Source organism: Syngnathoides biaculeatus, chromosome 13, assembly GCF_019802595.1.
Source record: "Syngnathoides biaculeatus isolate LvHL_M chromosome 13, ASM1980259v1, whole genome shotgun sequence".
In the NCBI taxonomy this organism is placed as follows: Eukaryota; Metazoa; Chordata; class Actinopteri; order Syngnathiformes; family Syngnathidae; genus Syngnathoides; species Syngnathoides biaculeatus.
This window is the reverse complement of record NC_084652.1, coordinates 3205619-3230516: the sequence shown is the minus strand read 5'-3', so window position 1 is coordinate 3230516 and position 24898 is coordinate 3205619. Positions and strand designations below refer to the sequence as shown.

The 24898-nt window shown below is 48.7% G+C and overlaps 1 protein-coding gene across 2 annotated transcripts in view; it reads left to right on the top strand.

Annotated features, from left to right (window-relative positions):
* The first annotated feature begins 2239 nt into the window (after positions 1–2239).
* LOC133511312 (adenylate cyclase type 1-like) overlaps positions 2240–24898 on the top strand; it is a 36227-nt gene continuing 13568 nt past the window's right edge. For both annotated transcript variants that reach the window (XM_061840105.1, XM_061840104.1), the window contains exons 1-7: positions 2240–3088; positions 7501–7650; positions 7958–8076; positions 12073–12184; positions 20493–20620; positions 21974–22132; positions 23689–23830. In XM_061840105.1, coding sequence (XP_061696089.1) covers positions 2483–3088; positions 7501–7650; positions 7958–8076; positions 12073–12184; positions 20493–20620; positions 21974–22132; positions 23689–23830 — 1416 coding nt within the window. In that variant the 5' untranslated portion in view covers positions 2240–2482. The remainder of the gene's footprint in view (positions 3089–7500; positions 7651–7957; positions 8077–12072; positions 12185–20492; positions 20621–21973; positions 22133–23688; positions 23831–24898) is intronic.

The following is a 24898-nucleotide window of genomic DNA, read 5'->3' as shown; positions in this document are numbered from 1 at the left end:
TTATTTTTGGATTCCTTTTCTCCTCTCGGGTCCCATCGAACAGCAGAGTGCAAAGTGGGGGAGAGAAGGAAAGGGGGTGCGGGCTAACAGAAGGCGTGAGAGCGTGGCGGTAGCATGGCCGGACCGGTGCGTGGACCATCCATCTGTCAACTTTGTTCCTCCCCCAGTCTGTGACTGCGCGCTGACTAATCTTCCCGCGGTCATGAATGAGACAAGAGCCGATGGCGGCGGCGGCGGCGCCGCTGCCAACGTGGAAATGGGCCACTTGCAAAGACGCACGCGTCCGTGCTGTCGCTTGTCTGGACTCTCGACAAAAACTTTCTCGGGGTCCACCCGGCATCTCGCCGGAAAAGAAATGAGAAAAAAATCCGACATCTGCATCTTTTATACAGCGAGACCATTTCTTTCCTTTTTTTTTTTCCATTTATGAACAGCAAATGTTTGTAAGACATTTTTAAGATGTCAAACGGTCAAATGAGAGTTTTTTTTGGTTATATATTTTTACAAATATATAATTTAACACCGCCCCTCCCTCCCTGTAGTAAGTAACTTGTAACAGCTACAACTCAATTGAATTAAAAACAACACCAACAATATTTTCCATCCATCCAGTTTCTTCACCGCTTATCCTCACGAGGGTCACCGGGAGTGCTGGAGCCTATCCCAGCTGTCGACGGGCAGGAGGCGGGGCACACCCTGAACTGGTCGCCAGCCAATCGCAGGGCACATTGAGACAGACAAAAGTCACGCTCACAATCACACCTATGGGCAATTTAGAGTCTCCAATCAATGCAGGTTTTTGGGATGTGGGAGGAAAGCGGAGTGCCCACCCGGAGAAAAGCCACGCAGCCACGGGGAGAACATGCAAACTCCACACAGGTGGGGCCGAGATCGAACCCAGGTCCTCAGAACTGTGAGGCCAACGCTTTACCAGCTGAGCCACTGTGCCGCCCCAACAGTATTTTAACAAGGGTAATTCCAAATCAACAAGTGAGATAACGTGTTTGCACAAGTGCCCACACCCTGAAAGGGGATGTGACAGTGTTCATAATTTTTCAAATATCGTCTTAAAATGGAAGCCAACAGACAACTTCCACCATTCAAAGCGACTCGGACGAACCCCCCAAAAAATCCAAAACATCAGCATGATATCATGTAATTCTTCCGTGGACTCAAATTAAAATATATTGACTGATATTGAGGATGAAAGGGCTGGCGGCACGGTGGACCAGCCGGTAGAGGATTGGCTCCTGAGGTCCCGGGTTCAATCCCGGACCCCATCGGTTTGGGGTTTGCATGTTCTCCCCGTGCCTGCGTGGCTTTTCTCCGGGCACTCCGATTTCCTCCCACATCCCCAAAACATGCAACATTAACTGGACGCTCTAAATTGCCCCAAGCTGTGATTGTGAGTGCGGCTGTTTGTCTCCATGTGCCTTGCGATTGGCTGGCGACCAGTTCAGGGTGTGACCCCACCTCCTGCCCATTGAGAGCTGGGATAGGCGCTTCCCGTGACCCTCGTGAGGATAAACGGTGAAGAAAATGAATGGATGGATGGATGGATGGATGGATAAAAGGGCTGCAGTTGAAAGGGCACTTTGTTTCATCCAGGGTAAAAAGGTAGGTACTTGAGCACCATTTGGCGCCTATGTGTCCACGTGCCTGAAAAAAGCCGTAGCGTACTGCTTTATTTTTGTTACTTTTAGTAGGCTGATAGTGATATTTAATACACGCTTTTTCAAAAATGGACCCGTCCTAATGTCGATGATGTTTTCACGTTTCATTCATGATGCTCGTTGTCACCTCTGGATTCTACCACGGAGAGTCAGTAATCAGCATTATTGGAAATCGAGGTCCAGCACAATCCAATTTTGCTCGGGCTCCACATGGCGACTCTTTCTGGATGTCTTTTTCTTTTTCTTCGTCTTCTTCTTCTCCTCCTTTCTTTCTTTCCCCTCATATTATTTGCGCGTGAGTGATGCGAGCGATGTGCGGCAAATGCGATTGTTTTAATGACGGGAAAGGCGTGTAGGTGGCGGAAGAGGGAGGGAGGGAGGGAGGGAGGGAGGGAGGAAGGGAGAGAAAGAGGACGCTGTGTGGACAGTCCCATTATGATCGTCTTGAGACTTAACGTCGGCCTCGCACTGCGCACGCGTGATCGCGGCTGAGCCCCGCAAAGAGCCGCTAAGTTGCAAGCGCGGACGTCGAGCCGTCTTCATATTTATTTTCCATTTTTCCTCTTTCTCTCTCTCTCTCTCTCTCTCTCTCTCTCTCTCGCTCTCTCTCTCTCTCTCTCTCTCTCTCTCTCTCTCTCTCTCTCTCTCTCTGGGCGTGTGTGCCTGTGTGTATTTGTCTTGGTGTAAAGAGATGACGCTCCCGGTGCCTTGTTGCGGATAAAGTGCGCTCTCACCACCCCCTTAAAGGAGAGAGGGGGTGGGGGGCAGAGAGGGGGGGAAAAAAAATAAGACGACTACATCTGCAGTTTATGAATGGCACCGACATGGAGGAAGCGCCGCTCGAGAAAGTCCGAAGCCGGCGGAAGAGAAGTCCGTGTCCGCCGGGCTTCCCCGTGAGCAGCATCGCCTGCGAGGACGAGTTCGACTGCAAGGAGCTGGAGTCTCTGTTCCAAAACTACAACCTGAAGCTGGAGCAGACGTCCACGCTGAAGGCGCTCGCCGTGCTCATCGTCATGTCGTCGGCGCTGGCCGGCGCGGAGCTCCTCGGCGGCCCCGGTCACCTCACCATCTCCAAGGGCTCGCACCCGGTGCACTGCGTCGTCTTCGCGTCGCTCTTCATCGTCACCAACGTCAAGTACCTGCATGTGACCCAGTTGCAGCAGATCGTCAACCTGAGCCTGCTCTTCGGCTTCACCTTCGCCTTCCTCTGCTGCCCCTTCTCGCTGGGCGCCGCGGGCTCGGAGCCGCAGACGCCGCCCGACCAGGGCGTGTGGCAGCTGGTGCTGGTCACCTTCGTCGCCTACGCGCTGCTGCCCGTCCGGACCCTGCTGGCCGTGATCTTCGGGCTCATGGTTTCCGTCTCGCACCTCATCGTCACCGCCACCTCGGTCAGGACGCAGAAACTGTGGAGGACGGTGAGTACATGCACGCGCGCACATGCAGGTGAACTGCGGAGTCCGACACGCGCCGCCGTGCACACCAAAAAAAAAAAAACAAAAACGTACAAGAGTAGGGATGGCCGACCAGTGGCGGTTCTGGGTGGGGCAGGGGGGTGGGGGGGTGGGGCATCCCCACTCCACCCCTCCAATTGTGCTTGCCCCCAACGGAGTGGTCATGTGACTGGAGTAGTCCCTCCAGGATTTCTGTCAGCAACCCCCTCCCGCCTCCCCTACCACCTGTTGACCTAATGGATTGGCTGCTTGGACTGGATTAAGAAATAATTTTCCTCACCGAACTGGTTTGGGAAAACGTGTGTACGCGCACTTTTCTAACAAAAACAAGGCATTAAAATAAATATATAACACCAAGACAAAATATAAGTGTTACTACAATACAGTGCAATGCGATTTTTCTTTACGGTCATTCATATTTTATGCATAATTCACAACAATACCACATTAGTTTCAGTGCGCTGTCATTTTTTGTGTGTGTCAGAACATAAATCCTTCCCAGCCTAAACATTGAAACATTACAAAGAATAAAAGTAGAATACTGTTGTACATTAAAGTTTAAAAGGTGTTTATTAGTGCACGGTCGAGGTTAAAGCGAATGTGGGGAGCTACCAAGAATCTCGGAAGCTTCATACGACTTGAAAATATGTATCAATAACAACAACAACAAAAAAACCCCAACTAATGTATGTACTTCGGAGATTTCACACACCGCAAGGGTGGTCTAGAAGCTAAGCCGAGCGCAGGATGAGGGATTAAGCGTCCATAAAGAAACGAGACTTAAGAGTCGCTATTGCAATTTGAGCCCCGCCGGGGTTGGTGCAGGTGTGGTCCGTGAGTGCGGGGGTCACGCCACGGGGCTCATCTCCGAGCTTAATGGATTAGCTCTCTGTCTCTGTCCGCCGCCTTCACGCGGCTGCTGAGGCGACTCGCTAGCCGCATCGTAGCCGTTGTTTGTTTGTTGTTTTTTTACAGCGACGAATACTTTGTGCACCAACCAATTGAGGGTGTACCATACCATTGACAGCTGGGATGGGGTCCAGCACTATCCGTGACCCTTGTGAGGATAAGCAACAAAAAATTGGATAGATGGATACTTGGGGACCTACACACACACACACACACAAAATGGGAACACCAAGCAAGGACTCCACTTGAATTCCAGATCCTGTTGTCACTCATTAGGCCACGCCCCCTTGAAGGCACACAAATGTGCCGCACCACACGTAACATACAAAACAGTTTTGTCGTTATGAACTTGATTCGTTCTGTGACTTGTAACCTAAAGCGTTTGTAAACCGAGGTACCGTTTCCCATAGAAATGAATGGAAGTGCAAGTGATCCGTTTCAGCCCCAAAGCTAAATCGTACTTAACTTTAGTTCAACCGTGTAATTTTTGTTCTATCATATTTCGGCTTGTTCGACTTGATTAACTGAGTAGAAGTTGACCTGCCACCGCTGCAGAGGCGTTGAACGTTGCGGCCACAAAGAGGATGACTTTCGTTCCTTTAAACGCACCTGGAGTTGAACGGTAAAAAGAAAATGCGGCGTGTCGCGCGCGGCGTTGCGACTTGCCCTACTTCCGTCGCTCCTGGCAGGATGTGGCGCCGCTCCTTCATTTCCAGCCATCTCCTCTGGGGCTGATTCATATCCCGCCGGGTAACAGTCACACTGTTTTTTTTTTCTCTCTCTCTCTCTCTCTCCTCTCTCTCTCTCTCTCTCTCCTCTCTCTCTCTCTCTCTCTCTCCGTCACTCTTATTTGTATGCCTCACCACAAGACAGGGTCTGCTGAAGTTCACTATTTTGGTCCGATCCCTCCCTGGCTTGTGTTCTGACTGTGACGGCACAAACCGTTTGGGTTCAATCTGGACGAGCCACGAAGGAGCTGTCCTTAGTGCTGAATTTGCTTGCACGTCCTCTGCTGTGTGGCCGTCAAAAAAAAAAAAAAAAAACAAAACGAAAAATAAAAAAACGATACAGCAGGAGTTCCTCAAAAGCCAGGCTGTCTATTAATGTAGGGCTGTTTATTAGACTCCAGTGTCGCGGCGGCAGTTTGACGCCTCTCACAAGTCACTCACTGCACAGGCAACAAAAAAATGTTTGTAGGCACGATGCAGTTACAAAACAAGCTAACGATAAGCCGAGATTCTTCATTTGCGTCATCTACGATTACACCTAAGTGACATCGCTCTTGAGGAGCAAGTATAATGTGATGGAGTGTCCATGTTGGTGTCATTTTTAGATGACGTTACCCATCGTAAGATGTAGCTGAGTCTTCCATCAATGACCTCACGGTGGTGTCACCGGAACGTAAACTAGTTGAGGAATCGATCAACAGCGCCTCTGCCGGTTGCATCCAAATAGTGCACTCCATTTTGCATCCATTGTTCCAAGACAGGATCAATGAATGATCAGTTTCACGCAACGCTTACACGGGCGTATCGGTATCAAAATGTTCAGAACTCCGGTTTCCACACTTGCATTGCGTTAACCTGAATAATGTTGACCCAGAAAAGTTGTCATCTCAGAAACGCTTCAACCCCATAACCTGACACCCAATTCCAAAAGCAAATGCCCCATAAATATATGCAGTTACTTTGTAACGACGTCCATGAAAACAGACACGTCGTGGGCGCAATTCACAAGTAAAACACAAGCACTGTTGTGCCGCCTCATAATTCCTCTCCGGGACGGGTTTATAAAAACGTCACGGCTCGCGTCCTTGTGGGCAACGCTGATATACGGTAGATGCCCCAACTCCACTTATCGCGGTTTGAAGGCTCCCCGCGAACTTTGTGGAAAAACGCGCCCATTCTTATTCACTGCACGCGTGTGCGGTGCTGGAGGTGCATTCGTCGTCAGACAAATCACCGCAGACTTGCACCAATATGACATTACGACAAAGCGGATTTGGTTCTCCCTACGCGGGGAAAAACTGACCAACGACGTGAAGATATGCTAAGAATAACTCGCTAAAACTCCACAAATAGGAGTATGTCAGGGTAACAATGGCGCGCACTGTTAAAGTGAACGTGAGGGCCTTTTTTTTTTTGGTCGACGTACAAAGTCAACCAACCTTGGAGAAATGAGGAGGAAAGAGATCAAGGTTGAAAGCGGCCACGCTGGCGCGCGCTCAGCCGCTGTGATGACGGATGAAGCGGCTCACGCCCGCCCCCGCCCCCGCCCCCGCCCCGTACCCCCTGCTCTCATGCCGTACTCGCCAAAATGCAGATGCACCTTTTGGGAATCTTGGCAAAACCGTCAGCTTTTGTTGTCGATATTTCAAATTGAGGGAAGTGAAAAAAGAAAACAATAGGGAAAAAAAAACGTACAGTTTGAATTTAACCTTTCGGGACAAGAGCTCAATTCCTAATGTATGTGAACTACATCATTCAGACTTAAATATCTTATTCAAATTAATTATATCAGTCAAATTAAAAATATGCAAACAATCGTTGAAAACAATTGTTGAATTCCTGGTAAAAATATCCTACCGTAGACAACCGCAGCGTATCCCAGCAGCCATCCAACAATCGTAAACGGTCGTACAAAGGTCAGCTCAAATTAAATTGACTTTTGGTTGAAGTTGATTTAAAAAACAAAACAAAAGTATAATAAATCAAATGATACACACACTTTTTTTCTGACTGACAGTCGTACTAATTCAACAAAATGTTCGTTGCAGTGGGCAGTGGTGTACAACAGCACCGTATCACATCCAGAGCTGTTTCGAATATTTCGCTGACCTCAAACTGCAATCGTAAAACCATCCATCCATCCATCCATCCATCCATCCATCCATCCATCCATCCATCCATCCATCCATCCATCCATCCATCCATCCATTTTCTACTGCTTTTTTGGGTTTGGTCGTGGTCGACGTAGTCTCTCCAGCGTGTCCTGGGTCGTCCTTGGGGTCTCTTTTTGGTAGGACATACCCGGAACATCTCACCAGGGAGGCGGTCCGGATCAGATGCCCCAGCCGCCTCCGCTGGCTCCTCTCAATGCGGAGGAGCAGCAACTCGACTCTGAGCCCCTCTCGGGTGACCGAGCTTCTCTCCCGTTCTCTAAGGGAGAGCCCGGACACCCTGCGGAGGAAACTCATTTCAGCCGCTTGTACCCGGGATCTTGCTCTTTAGGTCACGACCAACAGCTCGTGCCCATAAGTGAGGGTAGGAACGTAGATCGACCGGTAAATTGAGAGCTTCGCCTTTCGACGTAGCTCCCTCTTTACCACAACGGACCGTGTGATACAAAGAGATCGTAAAATCAGTCCAAATATATCCAATCTCTCGATTTGACAGCATCACCTTCCCCTCCTTGCGAGCGTCTCCCAAATAAAGTAACGCTTTTATTGTTGTTGTTGTCGTCGGTAGTTGGTGGCCAACACGGTGCTGTTCACCAGCGTCAACCTGTCGGGCCTGTTTGTGCGCATCCTGACCGAGCGGGCGCAGAGGAAAGCCTTCCTGCAGGCGCGCAACTGCATCGAAGAGCGACTTCGCATGGAGGACGAGAACGAGAAGCAGGTACGTGGCGCTGCTGCGGAAACACTTTGGGCGCAACACGATAGAAAAGAACATCCTCAAATGCGCGCACGGGAAAGACAGAACAGCGTACCGTACGCGGCAACTGTGGCAACAGGAATAAACAATAACATGCAGTTTGTGCAGATGGGAATGGAAAACTGCATATGAATGAATATATACTGTGCTATCAACACAAAAGCAGAAGAAGAAGAAGAAGCACTGAAAACTGTACAGTACTTCATTCATGAAACGCCGTTCACACGAATAACGATATTTTGGTTTTTCTTGTGTACAAACCCGAATCCAGGAGCGCCTGCTCATGAGTTTGTTGCCTCGGAACGTCGCCATGGAGATGAAGGAGGACTTCCTGAAGCCACCGGAAAGGATTTTCCACAAAATCTACATCCAGCGCCACGACAATGTCAGGTAAAGTTCCTGCTCGGAGTTTGACGCGACGGAAACCGACATCGGTGGCGTGTGGGTCGTCATCGGTATTTTGAACGTGCCGCACACGCTCACAATGAAGTGAAAAATACAGAGAGATCATGTCAAAAACAGTTTTGTATAGTTTCAACCATCCCACTTGCGTTCTACTCATCTCTGCTCATTGATACACAAGATGGGCTAACAGAAATTAGCATAGTTATGCTAAATATTCAGACAGCTGCTACTTTCATCCACAAAGCGGCAACACAGTCAAACAAAACATCCAATAATCCTCCACAAGCATCTATTTTCTGCTCCGTAGGAACGACGACGATTATTCGTTTAGATGGGGACCTTCTCTGCCTCTTCTTCGTGATCTTAATTACGACGCAAAAAGTGTATATGCATTTTTTTGCGGGTAAACTTTGCACCCAGCTGGAGTGTTTTACTTTTATTAATGAACCGCGTCAATGCTGAAGCAAGGCAGGACGATGATGTTGTGGTTTTTTTTTTTTTTTTTTGACAGCGTGGAATGAACCCGCTCAGGTAGCAGCCTTTGAAAATATGAAAGATAAGTCGCAATAAGTATCAAACCTGTACCGTGCAGTGGAAAAAAAAGAGGCATCAGATATGATGATACGTGCGTGGTGTACATCAAAACTGCCGAGGCCCTCTGAGCAAATTCACCGTCGACGCGTTGAACGCTGACGTCGGGAGATGTCTGCCTGCCTGCCTGCCTGCCTGCCAGCATAAACACCGTCGCGGTGCATTTAAAGATTTGTCGTTTTGGATCATTAAACAGAACCGAGCCCGCGTCCGCTGACATAAAAGATCCAATTAGGGTCTTGCTAGGAACAGGATAATAGGCCACTGGTGTGCAACTTCGGGGTCATCAAGACTCCGCTGCACCCTGGAGGGAAAAAAAAAAAAAAAAGTGCTTGTGAGATTTTGGAGAAAGAGAAAATCTAATGACGCGAAAGGCGATTTGTGGAGGAGTCGTTTGAGCAAATGATGTTTGGGTGGGAGGAAAAGGCGCCTAATGATTATGAAGTTTCTCAGGAAGTGAAGCTCCAGAGAAACACTTTGCTGCTGCTGTTAATCAACATACTGCAGGTCCTCTTTGCAGCAAAAGCCCAGAGGAGCTGAAATAAAGAAAAAGAAGACCAAAAAAAAAAAAAAAACACGCCGCAAATGTTTAGGATGTACTGAGAGAAACGTTGACACGGGCCAGTCACAGTCGGGCCCACACTGGCCTCATTTCAAACAGGGATCCCATTCGGTGGGCTCGCTTTCGATTGAGAACCATTCGGATGGACGTGGATTAGAAGGTGCAGCCAGCGCCGTTCACGTTTGCTTTTCTTGATCATGTTCGTCCGAGGTGGCCTCTCCAATTGTAATAATAATTCCATGTGATTGGAGTTGGGCCAGGCGATCGGCTGATAAAAAATGATAAAGAGATGTAATTAAAAGTAACGTCTGCCTCCCAACAGGATTTGGGATATAAAAAGTTTATTTATATCACACATTTATATTTTTTATTTTTATAATACTGTGGTATTTTTTAACATTTATAATTCAATAATAATAATACAAATAAGTATTCACACAAATGCTTATTTCCAAAGCCAAAATCTTTGCCAGCCACGCAGATCACAAGTTCACATGAGTGCTAAATGCGGTTTTTACACCTCCTTGTTTCACACGGGCTTTAAATACATGTTAAAGAAAAAAAAAAATACGCAGAGGCGAAATGTGCAAGCATTTAAAAAAAAAAAAGGAAAATGGAATGCACGAAGATATTTTTGTCAGCGACTCTTGAACAAACTTTGTCATGGTGGAAAACGTCTAAAATGTTGCTGGGACGAGTGGGTCAAGTGCGATGCACACGGGCCGACTTTTAACTTTTAACCCCTCGTCTGATTTGAAAATGGCCCAAAAAACACACGAGGAACAAAAAAAAAAATATAATAATAATCACTGGCTGTGCCTAATGCGGTTATCGTGTGCACGCAACGTACCACGTACGTACGTTCCAAAATGTTCGTAATGTTGTTGTCGTCCCCGGACTGACCAGCTGGAGGCAGTGTGGTGCTACAGGGCATCATCAGTGAAAAAGAAGAAAAGTCGGTTAGAAGAAATATAAATTCAATCTTTTGGCTTTTATTGACTTTGGTCGATCTCGTGAGCAAGTGTGTAAACAATCACGTCGCAAAGAATTAAGTTGAAAAAAAAATGAATTCACCAGCGTCTTTTCTTTCCTTTGCTCACATTCGGGCCCATTTTGCAGTACGCGAGTTCCCGACTCTTTGCGATTCTTTGCTGCCGGATGAAAACATTCAATTCACAAAGACTTAAGTGGGGGGGGGAGAAAGAACTTGGCTCAGAGTGTGCAGTGGGCCCGCCACAGGATCTATTGTGTTATCTTGAGGGATTAGATAACTGGACATGTGTTGTGTAGGCTGCCTATTCAAAACCAATTTGGGTTTCCTCCAGTTCTTTGCTCTATTATTGGCCGCCGTACGTACCCACAATGCCGTTCAGCGCCGCATTAGGCCCACTGTTTGCAGATTAGCTCTAATGCAACATTCAGCGTTCTCAATATTTGCCCGTCACAGATGGCGGCCAATTCGAGTGCGGGCCCGAATTCATCGCGGCGACGTCTCGAATGCTTTAAGACCCCACCAAGACTGAGCAAATGCAGTCCGAAGCCCCTTTGGCGCAACGGCAGCCTCGCTTTGGCTGCCCCGACGTGACACGAAAGGTCAAAGTCCTGTCCTTGGCTGTCGTATCAAAATGCTAACCGACGCTGTCCGTGTTTCGTAATGTTCCAGATTTCAACGTCTTATTCACGGGACGCCGTGCCGATCCGTAAAAGTCGCCAAAGTTGTGTAAAAGATCAAGAAGACAAGAAGGGTTGCATCAGGAAGGGCGTCCGGCGACTGTTCATCTGAGATGTCACGCTGTGGAGACCCCTAACGGGACGAGCCGAAAGAAACGGCAGTTGTTCTTTCCAATCTACGGTAGACGGTATCTAGTTGTTGTTGTAGACAAGTACGACGGTCGTGATTCCGTATCAAGGTCCAGCGAGTGAGCCACATCGGCCGGGGCGCTCCACAGGTGTCAGCGTGGTCGGCGATCCCGTCGGCTACGGCGGTTCGACGGATCGGCGAGAGGCCGCGCCTGTAGTCCTCTGCATCCCCGGGCGGTCGACGGACGTACCGCTCGATATCTCGGACGGTTTTGCGCCGCGCTCCGGGCGCCCGCTTCTTGCTTTGTCATCTCGTCATGAGGATGTCCGGCGAGGTAGCGCGGAAACGCGTATTGTTTCGTGAGCATCGCATTGTGCTGGCGTACCGGAAGCAGTTTCGACTCGGCGTGCGCGCGATCAGTAGAACTGTTTACCGGGTGCTAGGATCATGAATTACGTGACGACCGGGCTTGATGCTACAGAACTGCTTTGAACGGGCAAGCAAGCGTTTGAGGCAGGTAAACCAAACCGGGCTTCGTTTGAACGAGTCCAAACACGTCGAATTGAAAACGTTCACATCTCGTCGCGGCCACCAAAGCAAGTTTTCTTTCCGATTGGATGCAATTTGGCTATTCCGATCCGGTGCGCCCCTTTGCTGCAGTTGCCCCGAAAACGACAGCTTTTTTTTGGGCGGTCCCGACGGCCGCATTTCCAACCCCGAACGCCCCCCTCTCCGGCGCCTCCTCCACCTTGATCCCCGTGAGAATCCTCGCGCTTCTATTTTCAGTCGCCGTGCCGCCAGTCAAAATAGGGCAGACGCTCTTTATCTTTTTTCTCTGCGTCTTTGTAATCTTCGCCGGCCTGCTGCTGGCCGTTAATTGCCATCTTTGATTCCTTCGCCGTCGAAAATCCAACGGCGTTCGGACTGACCTCCTAAATGTCATTTAAAGAGCTCCCTCGCCGCTAATCTTGATCCGCCGCCGTATCACGAGAATGATAATTATTATTATTATTTTTTTTTTTGGCAGCATCCTGTTTGCGGACATCGTCGGCTTCACCAGTTTGGCCTCCCAGTGCACCGCCCAAGAACTGGTCAAACTCCTGAATGAGCTTTTTGGAAAGTTTGACGAGCTCGCGACGGTGAGTGTGTTTTTGCAGTACCTCTCAGTTACAAGCGTGACGGCGTACATGACACGTGTGGCCAAACTACGGCCCGCGGGCCACATGTGGCCGCTCGCTCGAAGCTGTTTCTTTGTCACCCCCAATTTTGAAGTTTATTGTAAAGTGACGCATAAATGTCTGCGAGGTTAAAAGTAACGTGATGTGAAACTCATAAATGCTGTTTTACGACTATAGTCTGCTTCATTAAGTTAGCCGCTAACTCGAATGAGCATAGATAATTGTAACGACCGCTACGTTAACACACACGGTCCAAACGGTGCATACAACAATAACGATGACTATTAGTGTCGGGGCGCCACGGTGGATCGGCTGGAAAAGCCTCACAGTTTTGAGGTCCCGGGTTCAATCCCTGCCCCGACTGTGTGGAGTTTGCATGTTCTCCCCGTGCCTGCGTGGCTTTTCTCCGGGCGCTCCGTTTTTTTCCCTCATCCCAAAAACATGCAAAATTAATTTCCCGTTGGTTTGATTGTGAGTGCAACAGTTGTCTGTCTCTGTGCTCTGGGATTGGCCGGCGACCAGTTCGGGGTGTACCCTGCTTCCTGCCCGTTGACAGCCGGGCTAGGATCCAGCACTCCCGCAACCCTCGTGAGGATAAGTGGCAAAGAAAATGGATAGATGTTAGTGTTGGAGACCTTCCAGTAGATCTCAGTGGTGCTTGCTGCCCTCTTGTGGTACAAGGTGGCAATGCTCCTCTAAATTCCGATTTATCTGTATCGTGTAGAAAGTGTGATCTCAAAAATATGCATTTTTTTTTTTTTTGTGGCTGAGAACACTGAAAAGTTTTTGCACTATTAACACAAAAAGAACAACAAAACACCAGAAATCTCCCGACAGACTCATAACAGAGGGATACTGCCACCTCGTGGCATTTTGTCGGTATTGCTGAAATTGATCATCCGCTCGCCGCGTTTATTTGTCTTTGTCATTGACATGTCGTTAAGTTTATTGCTCAAGTGACATTTCCCGTTGGTGATGATGAGACTTTTTCTTCTTTTCTTCTTTCTGCTCGTTCATCCTGTATCGTTACAAAATGCACATAAACAAAGATGTAGCTGTCGTTTGTTCCTTCATACGTTTTGCGTGACATCACGCATGATGCTGATGGAAACGTCAAATTCAGTTTGACTTTCGAAGCAATTTTTCAGTTTGAAATGTAAACTGGAGCATTTTGAGGGGCTTACAACTCCATAACGGCGAACGCTTGTCCAATCATTGGCAAGATATTTTTGAAATTAAATGTAGCATGGCGGCGAAAGGACTTTTTCAAAAGTGAAACGACCCCCCCTCCGGTAGGAAACGACGCTCTTGGCTTTCAGCCCGGCGTGGTGTCACAGCGAATACTGGAAGCTGTTATGATCTGTAATGTGATTACTGAGTGCTTCATTTGAGCAAGACTCTAATCTAGTCCAGATTCGCCCCGGGCTGGACTTTTTTTTTTTGTCCACACGCCGGCTGTGTGGAAAAAGCCCGAACGAAGTTGCGATCGGCTCCGAAAGACTTCGGCCAGTCTCAAGACGCTGCTGCAGGTCATTCTTTTGCGTCACTGGTAATCTGCTACTTGATTTTTTTTTTTTTTTTTTTTTATATATTTTGAAGTTACAGTAGATGTGCATCGGCAATCATATTTCAATAAGATCGCGAGAACTACCTGAAAATGCAAAAAGTCCCAATCTGTCCTTTAGTGAACTCTAAACTCACCGTAATATTTGATATCTGCGTGGTTGAGTTATTTTTAACTTGCTTGTTTACATGCAGGGCAGCACGGTGCATCAGCTGGAAAGCAGTTCTGCGGTCCTGGGTTCAATCCCGGACCCACCTGTGTGGAGTTTGCATGTTCTCCCCGTTCCTGCGTGGCTTTTCTCCAGGCACTCCAAAAATATGCATTAATTGGACATTAATTTGCAACTCGGTGTGATTGTGAGTGCGACTGTTTGTCTCCATGTGCCCTGCGATCGGCTGGCGACCAGTTCAGGGTGTACCCCGCCTCCTGCCCGTTGACAGCCGGGATAGGCTCCAGCACTCCCCGCGATTCTTGTGAGGATAAGCGGCTAAGAAAATGGATGGATGGATGTTTACATGCATCAGTCCGCGCTGCTTGGTTCAAGTGACGCAATTTTGATTTTTGTTCCCCCGTTTCATGCGACCAATCAGGATTTAAGCGAGAGAGAGAGAGAGAGTTGTCTTCAGATTGGAATAACGCCCCTCTAAATTTAGGCAAAATTCTCGTGCATATCGAATATATGCCGCGGCAAGTGCAGGATAAAAGCACCGATTTGATATTTTCTGTTCATGCCAAGCGGATTGGACGAAAAAAAAAAAAAATCATAGCTTGGTGGGAAATATATAGACCAGAGGCGGGCTCTAAAATTGTAAATTTCACTTTTCACATGTTGCTGCAACAAAAAAGTCGAGTCACAAATGCATTTCTAGTCGGGTTAAGCGCATCAGAATTCCAGTCATATAATATCACATCTGTTGGAGTCACGATGATGTGTTTTTTTTTGTTCTACTTACTGCAAAATAAAAAGGACATTTACATCTTAATCCCCCTGAAAGACAGACCACAATTTAACCCCCTACCCCATGTATAAAATAATTTTGCATGTTGGACATTCACACATTGAATTTTATCGCTACTGTACACTGAAAGACTTTTTTTTTTTCTTTTCCAAAATTGGGTTTCCAGGAAACCCGCTCACACCGATAAGTGTCGACAGTTTGATTCCCACCACCCACTTGAACGCAAGCTGGGAGTAATTCTAACTCTTTAGCGGCGTCGCCCGAACCTGCTGACTGCTGCCGAGTCTGAAGATTAGTGGCATTAACACCTCGAGGAAGCTTTTGGGACCTCACCCCCCCCCCCCCCAGCCCCCACCCCTCAAAAAAAACAAAAAAAAAACCCCACTTCTCTTTGTGAATTAAAAAAAAAACAAAACAAAGATTCTGCTGTCGGGTATCAGATTGTGCAAATTGACACGCCAACTGGTCCCCCCGCCCCCTCGGGGGGCTGTCCAGCACCCAAAACAACAACTCCCGCGGTCGCTCATCGCTCGTCGATGGTGCAGGTGCGCATGTTTGTCGTCGCGCTCTTTGCCGTCGCTCTTGTGCGTCTCCTTCGCTGGAGTCTGTCACGACACCTTCCGTGCATCACAGCTTCCGGCCTCCCCCGCTCCTTCTTTCGCAGCTTCTTGACTGACACGACTCAACGGCGAATGTTCAGCCCGGCACTTGCACTTCCATTTTTAGACGTCTCATGTACTGTCTTTCGGCTCTTTCACGAAGGAAAAGTCCCCCCCCCCCCCCACACACACAGAATAACGCAGCTTCAGAAATACCTACCCCACGCTATTGTCACGAACCTCAGGTACGGGGGTGGATGCAAATGCAGGACTTCGGGGCAGAGGCATCATGTTCAATGTAGTTTATTCCAGAAACTGGGTCATACACGGTGCAGCAATCCGACAAGGCAGAGGGACAGAAACGCCAGGCTAGGCGGGATCCAAAACACATGCGGCGAGGTCCGATGACTATGGGGCAAACCAACAACTCAACGGGACAGGATCAAACAAAAGGGCACAGAATCGCCGTGACTGGGGTTACGCTAACTTACGCGTGGAGCGGAGGGTCCCACAGGCAGTGAATATAGCTCACTTATGCACGGCAACAAACTGGCAAATACTAGTGACGAAAACTCCAACTTAAATGCCTAAACAGCTGCGAGCGCTGACAGGTGTCGCAGCCCAGAGCGGCTGTATATTATTTGCTATTTCTTTTTATTTTTATATGCTATTTCTCTGCCAATACATGTAGTTTCACTATGACACAGCAATTAGGTCAGTATAAAAATTCCATCCATCCATTATGCAAGCCCCCTATCCTCACAAGGGTCACAGGAGAGCCGGAGCCTAACCCAGCTAGCTTCGGACTACGCCCTGAACTGGTCGCCAGTCAGTGGCAGGGCAGGTATCGACACCAATCACTGATCGGGAATCGATCCCACGCTGCCCGCACCAAAGGCAGGTGTGTGTTCTCAAAGTAATAATAATAATAATAATAATAATAATAATAATTCAATGAAACTATGGGGATAAAGCTGTACGGTTTTTTTTCAGAACAGGAAAAATTAATTCAGTTAGAAGGACCAAATTAGAGGGAAAAAAATAATCCATCCAAATATAAAATCATAAATCACTAAAATCAATAAAATATAAAAATTGTCAAATCAGGAAAAAAGTAATTACAAAAGTAATAGTGAATAATCTTAAATCAAGAGAGGAAAAAAAATTCTGGGAAAAAACATTTGGATCCCATGTCTAAAAGTTGTAACGGTAAGAGAAAAATGTTTTCTCGCAAAAAAGGTTGTTTTTTTTTTTTTCCAGAAAATAAAACCACCGATGTATTACTTTTGCCAGAAGACTTGTAATAAATGCGTCGTTTTACAAGGACATATAAAATTGAACACAAATAGTGTCAAGAAAAGTCCAAATTGGCCCACATGATGTCGACGTTCTAATCCTTGACCGTCCTCAATCTTAATCGCGATGACAATTTCGTTATTTCTTTATTTGTCAACGCTTTTGTGCCGGCGGCGCAAATCTGACGCGCAAACAAAAACAAGCGCGCCTCGAAGGAGTTTGTCCGGCGAGCAGATGCGAGGATCAGCGTTAAGTCCGACGGTTCCCCGCGAGACCGGCGCGCGAGCTGCTCAAAGCAAACGAGACCATTTTAGAACTTGACAATTGAGAAATAAGCGCACGAGCTTTTGATTGCGTTCGAAATCCGAAATTCCTTTCTGGCGATTCCGCAACGTACAAAACGTAAATCACGAATCTGTCATCACGCTGTGAATCCGAAACAGGTCGTCACGGTGCCTCCGAACCAGGGGGGGGGGGGGGGGGGGGGGGGGTGGGTGGGTGCAATTCTTGTGGGTCTGCAAATGAGCGACTGATCACCCCGCCCCCAAACCCGCTTGAGTTACCATGACGACAAGAGGCGGAGCAAGTTCAGTTTTTACCATTTTTATTCCCGATCCGCCGTCCTTTGACACAACGCCACATCAGGAAAATCACGACTTGAGAAATGTATTTCATATCGGCTCCCATTCGTTTTTGCCGACGGACATTTCCGACCTGTCAATCACTCGTACAATAATAGCCAATCAGATAGCCGCGTCGTCTTGACACGCCCCTGCCGCCATGTTGTCCCACAAGCAACGCTGGCTGTCAAAATTCACGTTACCAAGAAACGGGCAATTATGATGAAAGATATCCGGCGAGGCTACAGGGGCCCGTTTGATCCATTTTCCAAATTCTAAAATAATAAGCCTAACTCACTTCTGAAGACTCCAATGACATTACTGGTGACCTTTCCAAGTAAAAAATACTCACCCTGCTTTACACGTGCAGTACGATTTTACCATTTTATCCTGTTGGATTTCAATATGGCGTTTGCGAGGCGTCAAACTTTTTTGCATCGATCGCCTGAGTTTGGCTGTAACGCTGATATTGCGTCCCGCTCCGTCCAAAATCTTAATTCCGTGTACATATCCTCACGTGAAATAGTTGAGACCTCTCTGTAGAACTCTCTTGGAGAAGTGTGACGCATGTGGCAAAAAAAAAAAACATACCGCAATATTATCTGGAATACGCGTTAGAGAATCCACTTCAAACCTGTTCTGTTCGGTCGCCATTTTGGAAGCTTGTGGGACACGGCAACTGTAGCTAAGGGGCGGGGGGCGGGGGGGGGCGGAGCTTAAGATCGCCAGCCGGAAAGCACCATTGCAAATTTATGTAACGGAAGGGGAGTTCTATCCATGTGTGATGTGATTCAAATTCACGTGCGATACCATAAACAAAACCCCCCAAAAATCCCACCGAGACGCACGTCGCCGCTTGCCGGCAAATGTGCCCAGCGGACGGAAGGCCCAATTTCGCTTGAATCGCGCCCCCACCCCCTCCAACTCGGAGGATGTGGCGGATTCCGAAGAAATGACAACGGTGACTCATCGCACTGCTGCCGCTGTCGTCTGCTCGCATTGGCGTGTGCGGTTTATTTTCAAGCTTGTTTGTCTCTTGCTTTGTGTCATCCCCTTTACTGGGGCGCCAGGACGCTCATTTGCGAGCAGAAATCATATGGATGGATGGATGGATGGATGGATGGATAGATAGATAGATAGATAGATAGATAGATAGATAGATAGATAGATAGATAGATAGATAGATAGATAGATAGATAGATAGAGATAGATAGATAGATAGATAGATAGATAGATAGATAGATAGATAGATAGATAGATAGATAGATAGATAGATAGATAGATAGATAGACAGACAGATAGATAGATAGACAGACAGACAGACAGACAGACAGACAGACAGACAGATAGATAGATAGATAGATAGATAGATAGATAGATAGATCGATCGATAGATAGATAGATAGATAGATAGATAGATAGATATGTTTCTGATAACAATATTAAAATAAATCAATATGGCTTTATTTAGAGTTTAATGTGAAGTGGTGGGTTTGAGAGATAGAGAGAGAGAGAGAGAGAGACAGACAGACAAACAGATAGATAGATAGATAGATAGATAGATAGATAGATAGATAGATAGATAGATAGATAGATAGATAGACAGACAGATAGATAGATAGATAGATAGATAGATAGATAGATAGATAGATAGATAGATAGATCGATAGATAGATAGATAGATAGATAGATAGATAGATAGATAGATAGATAGATAGATAGATAGATATGTTTCTGATAACAATATTAAAATAAATCAATATGGCTTTATTTAGAGTTTAATGTGAAGTGGTGGGTTTGAGAGATAGAGAGAGAGAGAGAGAGAGAGACAGACAGACAAACAGATAGATAGATAGATAGATAGATAGATAGATAGATGCCGGTCATAGAGCCGCATCACACCTGTAGAAGTGCTCTGTAATATTTGCGATTAGTCACAACACACGCACACGCCAAAAAAAAAAACAAAAGCGTCTCGCTCGCTCCTTCTCGTCTCGCTCGGGTCACGTGACGGGCAATAATCTCGCTCGGGTTCTCAATCAGATCCTAAAGCCACAGCGCAGATTAGCGCAGGAAAAGTACACAGTGCCAGACTTTAAGCACCCCCCCCCCCCCCCATCCGTTTCAACCCTGCAGGCCTCGTTGCCATAGCGCCATCTGTTACCGATCCACCCCCTGACCCGAGATAGCCCGAACAGACCCGATTGGCCGGTCGGCAAATCTATTCGAAAGCGGGTTTCGGGTCTATCAAAAATCAAACGCGTCCCCCGTCGACGACCCGAAATCTGTCGGTTGCGCCAAGTGTGAGGCGTGAACCGAGGCAGTAGTTCTGCGAAAATGTTCGCTGTGTGGCGGCACAGTGGATCAATTTACAGTTCTGAGGACCCGGGTTCGATCCCCGCCCCGGCTGTGTAGAGTTTGCATGTTCTCCCCGTGCCTGTGTGGGTTTTTTCCGGGTAGGCACTCGGGTTTCCTCCCACATCCCAAAAACATGCAACGTTAATTAGACACTCTAAATTGCCCCTAGGTGTGATTGTGAGTGCGATTGGTTGTCTGACTCGATGTGCCCTCCGATTGGCTGTCAACCAGTTCAGGGTGTACCCCGCCTCCTGCCCGTCGACAGCGACCCTCGTGAGGATAAGCAGTAAAGAAAATGGATGGATGGATGGATGTTCTCTGTTTCTGCGGGCACGGCCGAACTCGTAGTTGCTGCGACCAGAGTTGAAATTAGCCAGCGGGTCCGACCACCCCCCCCCGCCGCCACCAACGTGCATAATTTGCGAGTCTCTCTTTGTTGTTCTTGGCACGCGCGGTCAGCCGGCCGGCCGGCGACTCCCGTCACCCCCTCGCGGAGACAATGAAGCGCTTGTGAGCGAGCGACGGCGTCGACGCTAACCCGGCCCGCTTCCCCGGCGCGCGTGCGCCGATAATGGCCCTTTGTATTCGCCAGCCTTGTGTTTTCACGCTTAGCCCCGCCGAGCGACGGAGGCCCACAGTCTTCATATTGCCTTAACGGCGCCCGGAACCGCCATAGGTCCATATTTCCCGAGCAAATACGCAGGCGCCATTTGCATAATTCGACACGCTTTAAGCGGCGCAGGCTCGCGTCGTGATGTACGATCAAATAATGGTCCTTAAAGCTCATTTGACCTCGCCGCCGTCGCTCGCGCGCGCCACATTTTCTCCAGTCATCCCGATGACGGTGCGGATTTGTCACGCCGCTGTTGCTAGGAGAACCACTGTCGCCGGATCAAGATCCTGGGAGATTGTTACTACTGCGTGTCTGGACTGACCCAGCCCAAGACGGACCACGCCCACTGCTGCGTGGAGATGGGACTGGACATGATCGACACCATCACGTGAGTGACCGGACGCTCCGGGCCGTCCATTTTCCACAGCGTTCGATCCCGGCTGAATTTGAGCGAGAGGCGGCGCCGACAAAAGGCCGCTCTCAGACGTGCACGTTTACTGGATCGCTCAAATTATGGTTTTGTTTTTTTTAATTGCGTTCCAAAATGAGGAAAAAAAGTGCTGTTTAATGAGTGAAAAATTCATTATTATTAGCACGGTGGCTCAGCTGGAAAGTGTTGGCCTCACAGTTCTGATGATCCGGGTTCGATCCCGGACCCGCCTTTGTGGAGTTTGCATGTCCTCCCCTCTCCAGGCGCTCCGGTTTCCCCCCACATCACAAAAACATGCAACATTAATTGCCCGTAGGTGCGATTCTCAGTGCGACTGTTGTCTGTCTCCATGTGCCCTGCGATCGGCCGGCGACCAGTTCAGGGTGTACCCCGACTCCTGCCCGTTGACAGCTGGGACAGGCTTCGGCACTCCCGCGCGACCCTTGTGAGGATAAGTGGCTAAAAAAATAGAAGGATGGATGTTTTAAATAATAGGTGGCCTAATCGTTTAACAATCAAATTAAAAGTTATTATGTGACCGTGCATACAACGAAATAACGAGTTGTAGGTCGAAATAACAGATAAAATAAATCCCGAAATTCCCGGCCTACAAGCCATGACTTTTTTCACAGCCGCCAGGCTGGTTAGCGTTAGCGCCACCCTGTTAGCATTAGCGCCGCCGCGTTAGCGTTACCGCCGCCATGCTAGCTTTAAACCGAGGCTTATCAGCAGGCGCGCTCCGTAGGCCGGGAATTACGGTACGTCCATCAAGGCACTGAGGTATTGCACGTCAGTACTTTAGTACTTTACAGTACCATCGGCCCGTGGGACGCATGTTATTCATATGCATTTGTGCATTTCTAGATTCGGATGTAAAAAAGGTCTTGAAAGGATCCCTTAAAATATTGTAAAGAGGCGAAGAACAACAGTAAAATTAGTGTTAAAGCGTCAAAGGTCGTAGTTCAAAAGTATTTACTGGAGTAGACTCGTTCATTTTGTTGCAACACAAGCCCACCCCCCTCCCCCCCCCCCGGTGTATTTAATTTATCACGATAAAAGAATCCTTCCAGTGGCACTTTTCAGAACTTCTTTCTGATATTTATTCATCCTCAGTGAGAGGTCAAATGAACTTTGGATGACCCCCGCCCTCCGAGGTCGCAACGACTGCCGTAAATTCTCCACCAGGGTCCAGTAAATCATCACTGAGAAAACAAACCCTAAAGTGTTTTTGTTGATGTTGTGATTTTCTGTCCGTTCGGCCCGTTGTGCGTGCGTCGCCGTGGTGACCCAGTGTGTTGCTGGCCCCGTCAGGTCGGTGGCGGAGGCCACGGAGGTCAACCTGAACATGCGCGTGGGCCTGCACACGGGCCGGGTGCTGTGCGGGGTCCTGGGCCTCCGCAAGTGGCAGTACGACGTGTGGTCCAACGACGTCACCCTCGCCAACGTGATGGAGGCCGGGGGACTGCCAGGGTCAGCTCACTTCGACCGTCTCGCTCGTGCAAAATGACAAATATACTGACACTTTTCTACGTGCAAAGATATTAATTGAGGGACTCATGACGGAAAAGTGTTCGCGAAATTGACTTTGTGTCATAAATGTTGCTGGAATGCTGAGGCACAAATGCAACTGTGGACATTTTTTTGTTTTTGTTTTTATCAAGTCAATCCTGAGGCAGCCATTCGCGCCTCCATTTTTTTTTTTTTTTTTTTTTTTTGTGTGTGTGTCGAGAGAAAAAAATCACACTAAGTGGAAATGAAGCATAAATGAACGCAATTGCAAAAATGAATTGCATCAGTGCTGAGATAAAAGCGTTCACGCTATCGTGATTAAAAAAAATGTGGGGAATGTTGAAAGAAAAAAAACAAGTACTGCTTTGAGCCAACCGCCTCACAGTTCTGAGGACCAGGGTTCAAATCCCGCTCCCTCCTGTGTGGAGCTCGCATGGTCTCCCCGTGCCTGCAAGTCTGCTTTTCTCCCACATCCCAAAAACACGCAACATTCATCGGACGCTAATAAATTGCCCCGAGGTGTGATTGTGAGCGCGACTGCCGTCTGTCTCCACGTGGCCTGCGATTGACTGGCGACCAGTTCGGGGTGTACCCCGCCTCCTGCCAGATGACAGCCGGCATTCCCGCGACCCTTGTGAGGATAAGCGGCTGAGAAAATGGATGGATGAATATATGCGCTTCTACCAGAGATGACAAATGCTGTGACATTCATGCAACATGAATTTGGCCTTCAAATTTATTTTACTGTGAGATTGCTCTCACTCGGGCGGCACGGTGGCCTCACAGTTCTGAGGTCCCGGGTTCAATCCCGGACTCGCCTGTGTGGAGCTCGCATGTTCTCCCCGTGCCTGCGTGGGTTTTCTCCGGGTGGGCACTCCGCTTTCCTCCCACATCCCAAAAACATGCAACATTAATTGGACACTCGAAATTGCCCCAAGGTGTGATTGTGAGTGCGGCTGTTTGTCTCCATGTGCCCTGCGATTGGCTGGCGACCAGTTCAGGGTGTGCCCCGCCTCCTGCCAGATGACAGGTTCCAGCACTCCCCGCGACCCTTGTGAGGATAAGCTGCAAAGAACATGAGGCGAGGGCAGCACGGTGGATCAGCTGGCCTCACAGTTCTGAGGATTGGGGTTCAAATCCCAGTTGTGTGGAGTTGGCATGTTCTCCCTGTGCCTGCGTGGGTTTCCTCCGGCCATTCCGGTTTCCTCCCACATCATTAATTGCCCCAAGGTGTGATTGTGAGTGCGACTGTTAACCTGTGTCCACGTGCCCTGCGATTGGACGGCGACCAATTCAGGGTGTAGCCCGCCTCCTGCCCGTTGACAGCTGGGATAGGCTCCAGCACTCCCCTTGTAAGGATAAGCGGCTAAGAAAATGGTTGCCTGGATAACGCTCACTAAAGAAAGACGTTTCATTGGCTACAGAAATAAATACTCGCAATTGCAACGCCTCATCGGGGCGCATGTGGAAGGTTGCCGGTGTGATTTTGACTCGGCCGCCCGTTGGGTTTCCCGCAGGAAGGTCCACATCACCAGATCCACACTGGAGTGCCTGAACGGCGATTACGAGGTGGAGCCAGGAAACGGCCACGAGCGCAACGCCTTCCTCCAAAAACACCAGATCGAAACTTTCTTCATCGTGCCGTCTCACCGCCGCAAGGTGCGCCCTTTTCAGATTGCCGGGCCGCCGTCCGCCGTTTTACGTCGAGGGAACGACGACCGGACCGGCGCACTTTCACTCGTGTCCTTTTCCGAGGCCGTGCCCCCCGAGTGACCCCGTAATACCTGGAAGGGCGAACCGGGCAGAGATAATCCGCGCGGAACGTCAGGCGAGGCTCGATTTGAAGGAGGAGGCCTTATCTTCTCCTGCTTGCTTCTCGTCCGCTAAAATCTCACAGGAGTAGAATGCAAAAAAAAAAGTCTAAAGGCTCAAGCGTGATCTAATGGCGCGCTCACACATTTGATGTGCAGCCTGTAATGGATTCAACGAGAGGGGCGAAAAAAGAAGAGCCTCGCGGCACGGCTCATCGCAGACTCGCAGAGTTCAGCGTGCGGCGGCAACGAGCCGCTTCTGCTCTAGCGTTCGGCTGCTACTCCAGCGGCGGAAAAACGTGGAGAGCCGTCAGGGCAAGTCTGGCGTCGGGTATGACGATCGAGCGCTCGGAGGAGTGGCAGTGTCAGATCATTGGGGCGAGTGTTTTGCGCACTTGGAGAAGGTCCGTCGGGAAGTCGGATCTCGGATTCGGGAGGAGCAATGTGGTTTTCGTTCCGGCCGTGGAACAATGGACCAGCTCGACACCCTCGGCAGGATCCTCGAGGATGGATGGGGGAGTTCGCCCAACCAGTCTTCACGTGTTTTGTGGACTTGGAGAAGGCGTTCGACCGTGTCCCTCGGGGAGTCCTGTGGGGGGTTGTTGGGGAGGGTGGGGTACCGAATCCCCTGATACGATAGCTGTTCGGTCCCTGTACGACCGCTGCCGGCAATAAGCCGAACTCTTTTCCGATGAGAGTTGGACTCCGCCAAGGCTGCCCTTTGTCACCGAGTCTCTTCACAACTTTTATGGAAAGAATCCCTCGGCACAGCCAAGTGTGTCCGGTTTGGCGGCCTCAACATCGCATCTCTGCTCTTTGCAGATGATGTGGTTCTGTTGGCGTCATCAAGGCGCGATCTCCAACGCTCACTGGAGCGGTTCCCGGCTGGGATGAAAATCAGCACCTCCAAATCTGA